Raw genomic sequence first — 6446 nt, 5'->3', positions numbered from 1 at the left:
GCAGCCTGCCCTCTCACTGCGTACTGGAAGGTGAGCAATTTCTGAGTAAGGTCTGAACCATGAACGATACCGACATCGTTCAACAATCCCGCATGAACGATATTGTCAACTTTGGGCCTGATTCAGACCCACTCGCAAGCGGCTGTCCGCTCGCAAGTGGGTCGATGTTGTGCTCTGCGAATGCGCACGACGGCGGGAGCTCCGTCGTGCGCATGCGCCAGACGCGACGAGCGAAGGACTTTCCTTCGCTCGTTGTGTCTGATCAAAGGAGGCGTGCTGTCGATGTTGATTGACAGCACGCCCTTTGGTGGGCGTGCCTCCCTGACGGGGGCGTTCCCACGGGAACGCCTCCCGTCAGAAGCCGGCCCACTGACATCACTAGTGATGTCAGTGGGAGTGATTTTGGCTCTTATAGAGCCAAAATCACTCCTGGGCTTGCGGTTGAAAACCTCAACCGCAGGCTCCGGCTCGCAGTTTCGATGGTCGCGATGGTCACGACCATCAAACTGCACGCTCGTATAGGCTGTGGGTGGTGACCCACAGCTATACGAGCGTCCATGAGGACGCTCCATTTTTATGGAGGGCGGTCCTCAGAGCGTGCGCTCTGCTCAGAGCGTACGGCTCTGAATGAGGGCCTTTGTCTGTTCAGAGATGTGGCAGGATGACTTCACTGAAAGATATCTTTCAAGTCATTGGTGGTACAGATCGTACCGTGTGTATGCAGCTTATGGATTACGGATGTGTGTAAGATAAGGCGGGCGTCTTTACGTTGTGCCGCTACAGCATAGCAATCGCAGTGGATTAGCATATCATCGCAGTGAGACTGCGTGCGTAATCGCAGTGTTGACCCGTACTGAATCAGGCCCAAATCGCTACCTGTGGCGGAGCGTCTGGCATATGACTGAAAAATGATAGGCGAACAATAACACATCTGTAATACAGATTATCTTTTTTTCCCTACCCTACCCCACCCCACACTCCATTCCTTGACTTCTATATTCTTCATTATAAGCTTTAAGTTGCTTTCCCAGCCTGTGCACCGTGAGGCAGCAGCAGCCCCAGCAGGACGACATAACATGCAGCAGACCTGCCCTGTTGCTCACTGTGCAGTACATGGGCCTGGAACAAGCCAGCACACAGGTCTCCTCTCTGCCATCGCAGACTTTTAATTATTATCATCATGAATGACTTTTTTTTTGTAACGCGAGACTTCGCCTGTAACTGCAGTAACAACCCTGGCTAGGAAACTCCACTATTGTAGCCGCTGGTGGTGGTGACCTGCCACCGGCCTGCGCATGCGCAGTCCACCCCCACAGCCCGGGAGCATTGCCACTTCCCATGAGCGCACGGCGCATGTGCCTGCCAAGTCTCGCGTTGCGATTCCAACGGGGACTGGCGACGTGAGTTCCGTGCGCCTGCGCGGTGGGCAGGATGCGTCCCGGAGAGGTGCTGGCACGGAGAGCCCCAGCAGCAGCAGCGGAGTGCCGGCAGGAGAAGGGAAGGAGCCTTGTTTTGCTGACCTGGAAAGTTTCGGTGCGCGGCCGCTGCGTGTGGCGGAGCCTATGAGCTGCTGTTTGGGGTGCAGACTTCCCTGGCGGGACGGGCAGCTTCCCTGTGAGGCTGCGGGACATCTAGCAGGAGTTACACTAACATGGTAGTTAGCTGAGGTGAGGACTATCCCGGAGGAGCCCAATGAGTGGCACACAGCCTGCGGCCTCGGACAGGTGAGTGTCAGCTCTGCAGCCCGGGTCTTTCCTAGTTATAAGGTCCTCTCCCTGCAGTGGCTGGGGTATGTCACAAGTTATGATATAATGGATGATGGGAGTAGTTGATCTCTCTCTTTCTGCAATGCTGCATGTCTCTGGCTGCTGTGGGATCACTGCTGATATAGGTCATTTCTCACATTTATTCCTGTAACCCTATTCCTGGCTATTGCAGGACAGGCCTGTCCCTTCTCACTAGTTGCTGCTCTGCACCCAAACTTTCTGCTGTAGTATGGGCTCAGGCTTCATGTATTGTGTCTTCTAGTTCCTACCAACCAGTACTTACAGTATAATTTGCTGCAGAAATGCAAACAAGTATCCCTGGCTGCTTACTGTGCCGCCCCTTACCTGGCACACAGTACTTACATAGCACCGCTGCTTACTGTGCCGCCCCTTACCTGGCACATGGTGCTTACATAGCACCGCTGCTTACTGTGCCGCCACTTACCTGGCACACAGTGCTTACATAGCACCGCTGCTTACTCTGCCACCCCTTACCTGGCACACAATGCTTACATAGCGCCGCTGCTTACTGTGCCGCCCCTTACCTGGCACACAGTGCTTACATAGCGCCGCTGCTTACTCTGCCGCCCCTTACCTGGCACACAGTGCTTACATAGCGCCGCTGCTTACTCTGCCGCCCCTTACCTGGCACATGGTGCTTACATAGCGCCGCTACTTACTCTGCCTACCCTTACCTGGCACACAGTACATACATAGCACCGTAGCACCGCTGCTTACTCTGCCGTTCCTTACCTGGCACACAGCGCTTACATAGCGCCGCTGCTTACTCTGCCGCCCCTTACCTGGCACACAGTGCTTACATAGCGCCGCTGCTTACTCTGCCGCCCCTTACCTGGCACACAGTGCTTACATAGCGCCGCTGCTTACTCTGCCGCCCCTTACCCTGCCGCCCCTTACCTGGCACACAGTGCTTACATAGCGCCGCTGCTTACTCTGCCGCCTCTTACCTGGCACACAGTGCTTACATAGCACCGCTGCTTACTCTGCCACCCCTTACTTGGCACACAGTGCTTACATAGCGCCGCTGCTTACTCTGCCACCCCTTACTTGGCACACAGTGCTTACATAGCGCCGCTGCTTACTCTGCCGCCCCTTACCTGGCACAAAGTGCTTACATAGCGCCGCTGCTTACTCTGCCGCCCCTTACCTGGCACACAGTGCTTACATAGCGTCGCTGCTTACTCTGCCGCCCCTTACCTGGCACACAGTGCTTACATAGCGCCGCTGCTTACTCTGCCGCCCCTTACCTGGCACACAGTGCTTACATAGCGCCGCTGCTTACTCTGCCACCCCTTACCTGGCACACAGTGCTTACATAGCGCCGCTGCTTACTCTGTCACCCCTTACCTGGCACACAGTGCTTACATAGCGCCGCTGCTTACTCTGCCACCCCTTACCTGGCACACAGTGCTTACATAGCGCCACTGCTTACTCTGCCGCCCCTTACCTGGCACACAGTACATACATAGCGCCGCTGCTTACTCTGCCGCCCCTTACCTGGCAGACAGTGCTTACATAGTGCCAGTGCTTACTCTGCCGCCCCTTACCTGGCAGACAGTGCTTACATAGTGCCAGTGCTTACTCTGCTGTCCCTTACCTGGCAGATGGTGCTTACATAGCGCCGCTGCTTACTCTGCTGCCCCTTACCTGGCAGACAGTGCTTTTATTCTGCTTATCTAGCATTGCTGCTTACACTGCCATCCCTTACCCGCACACACTGCTTGCATAGCAGCCCTGCTCTCTGTACCTCTTAGTGTTGCTGTGTACTCTGCACCTTACCTAGTCACCATGGCTACGTAGCGCCCCTGCTTGCAGCTACAGTGTGTCACATTTGGGTTTAATATATATGTAATATTTAGTTAGAAGCGTGTTTGTTTGTGTCATGAAGCTCACATACTTTGCATGAATGAGTGCACCCGAGCAAAGGGGGATTCAAATACAGTTGACAATTTGTGATACTCGCACAACTATTTTCCAAAATGTGACCTGGGAGAAGTGCATGATAATATAGGGAAACCATCCTGGACTTCAAAATAGTGACAACTGATGTAGCGGGACCATATAGAGGGCTGTTAGTGGCCCTAAGGAAAGTACTAGAGGTTCTTAAAAAGTGTCAAATGGCTGATGTTTGCACTTTTTAGTAATGGTTGAAAAATTATAGCAAGAAAGTGTTTTTCAGCAAATTAAAGTCTTTCCAGCATATTGATGTACAAAAATGGTCCCACATCATTTACTCCTCCACGTCCCGGTCCCACATCATTTACTCCTCCACGTCCCGGTCCCACATCATTTACTCCTCCACATCCAGGTCCCACATCATTTACTCCTCCACGTCCCGGTCCCACATCATTTACTCCTCCACGTCCCGGTCCCACATCATTTACTCCTCCACGTCCCGGTCCCACATCATTTACTCCTCCACGTCCCGGTCCCACATCATTTACACCTCCACGTAGCTGTCCCACATCATTTACACCTCCACGTAGCTGTCCCACATTATTTACTCCTCCACGTCCCTGCCCCACATTTACTCCTCCACGTCCCACATCATTTACACCTCCACGTAGCTGTCCCGCATCATTTACACCTCCACGTAGCTGTCCCGCATCATTTACACCTCCACGTCCCTGTCCCAAATCATTTACACCTCCACGTACCTGTCCCACATAATTTCCTCCTCCTCCTCCTTGTCCCACAGCATTTACACCTCCATGTCCCTGTCCCACATCATTTACACCTCCACGTCCCTGTCCCACATCAATTACTCCTCCACGTCCCTGTCCCACATCATTTAACCAATTATTAAGCTTTTTAGAGAAATTCACCTGAAAACTGGCATTGCTTTATTGGCCAAAATATACTATTTAAACCCCTCCAAGTGCATAATTATTCATAGGGAGGGGTGTACCAGAGGTTCTGTACTATGGGCCTGATTCAGACCCACTCGCGAGCGGCTGTCCGCTCGCAAGTGGGTCGATGTTCTGCACTGAGCATGCGCACGACGGAGGGAGCTCCGTCGTGCGCATGCGCCAGACGCGACGAGCGAAGGAAAGTCCTTCGCTCGTTGTGTCTGATCAAAGGGGGCGTGCTGTCGATGTTGATTGACAGCACGCCCCCTTTGGTAGGCGTGCCGGGGGCATGCCTCCCTGACGGGGGCGTTCACACGGGAACGCCCCCCGTCAGAAGCCGGCCTACTGACATCACTAGTGATGTCAGTGGGAGTGATTTTGGCTCTGATAGAGCCAAAATCACTCCGGAGCTTGCGGTTGAAAACCTCAACCGCAGGCTCCGGCTCGCAGTTTCGATGGTCGCGATGGTCACGGCCATCAAACTGCACGCTCGTGTAGGCTGTGTGACCCACAGCTATACGAGCGTCCAGTAGGACGCTCCATTTTCATGGAGGGCGGCCCCTCATACAGAGCGTGCGCTCTGCTCAGAGCCTATGTCTTGACATTTTTACCTTACTATAAAGATTTTTCCTCCATTTTCACCTGCTCCTGGGGGGGGGGGTACGCATAATAAAATGCGAATATCTTCTGAAAAAAATCACTGTGAGGTTGGAATTGGATTGCAAATGTAATTTTCATTGTGAGTTCGCCTTGTGAACAGCTTGCGGGATCTAATTGAATTGAGGGCCTGATTCAGAGCCGGACGCTCTGACCAGAGCGCTCGCTCTGAATCAGTGCCCTCCTACCTTAAAATGGAGCGGCCTCCTGGCCGCTAGCATAGCTGTGGGTGACCACCCACAGCATATGCGAGCGGCCAAAAAGATGGTCGCGATGGTCAAGACCATCGCGACCATCGGGCTTGCGACGAGACCCTTGTGGTAGGGTGTCGTTGCCGCAAGCCCTGGATTGATTTTGGCTCTATCAAAGCCAAAATCACTCCCACTGACATCATTACTGATGTCAGTGGGGCCGGACTCAGACGGTAGGCGTTCCCATGGGAACGCCTCCCGTCTGGCAGCCACGCCCCCGGCACGCCCACTAAAGGGGACGTGCTGTTAGTCACCATCGACCGCACGCCCCCTTTAGTGCGAGACCCATAACGACGGCTTGGCCGTCGTTATTCGGGTCTCGCGCATGCGCAAGACGGAGCTCCCTCAGTCGTGCGCATGCGCATTGGGGGAACATCAACCCGCTTGCGAGCGGGTCTGAATGAGCCCGTTGATACATGTTTCATTCACTGCATATCCTTTGGTCTCTGGGCTTAATTCAGACCCGCTCGCAAGCGCTGAGCGTTCGCAAGTGGGTCGATGTTGGCCCAGTGCGCATGCGCACGAGGGAGCGGCTCCATCGTGCGCATGCGCGAAACCCGGATAGCGACGGCCAAGCCGTCGCTCCGGGTCTCGCTACAAAGGGGGCGTGCTGTTGATGGTGAGTGACATGGGAACGCCTACCATCTGGGGCCGGTCCCACTGACCTCACAAGTGACGTCAGTGGGAGTGCTCTCGGCTCTGATAGAGCCGAAAGCACTCCAGGGCTTGTGGCAGATGAGACCCTACCACAAGGGTCTCGTCGCAAGCCCGATGGTCTTGACCATCGCGACCATCTTTTTGGCCGCTCGCTATAGCTGTGGGTGGGACAGAGGGAAGGCCCTGATTCAGAGCGAGCGCTCTGTCAGAGCGTCTGGCTCTGAATCAGGGCCTCTGGGCCTGAT

General features: G+C 54.4%; 1 protein-coding gene across 3 annotated transcripts in view; it reads left to right on the top strand.

Annotated features, from left to right (window-relative positions):
- Positions 1-1381: 1381 nt before the first annotated feature.
- Positions 1382-6446, top strand: part of ARHGEF12 (Rho guanine nucleotide exchange factor 12) — a 247100-nt gene continuing 242035 nt past the window's right edge. For 2 of the 3 annotated variants that reach the window (XM_088458721.1, XM_088458719.1), the window contains exon 1: positions 1383-1724. In XM_088458721.1, coding sequence (XP_088314847.1) covers positions 1693-1724 — 32 coding nt within the window. In that variant the 5' untranslated portion in view covers positions 1383-1692. Of the gene's footprint in view, positions 1725-6446 lie in introns of all 3 variants that reach the window. The other variant, XM_088458720.1, reaches the window with a different exon arrangement.

This window comes from Taudactylus pleione, unplaced genomic scaffold, assembly GCF_031769625.1.
Source record: "Taudactylus pleione unplaced genomic scaffold, aTauple2 ptg000848l, whole genome shotgun sequence".
Classification (NCBI taxonomy): Eukaryota; Metazoa; Chordata; class Amphibia; order Anura; family Myobatrachidae; genus Taudactylus; species Taudactylus pleione.
Note: the sequence above shows the minus strand (reverse complement) of the source record. Positions and strands in the feature narration are given on the sequence as shown.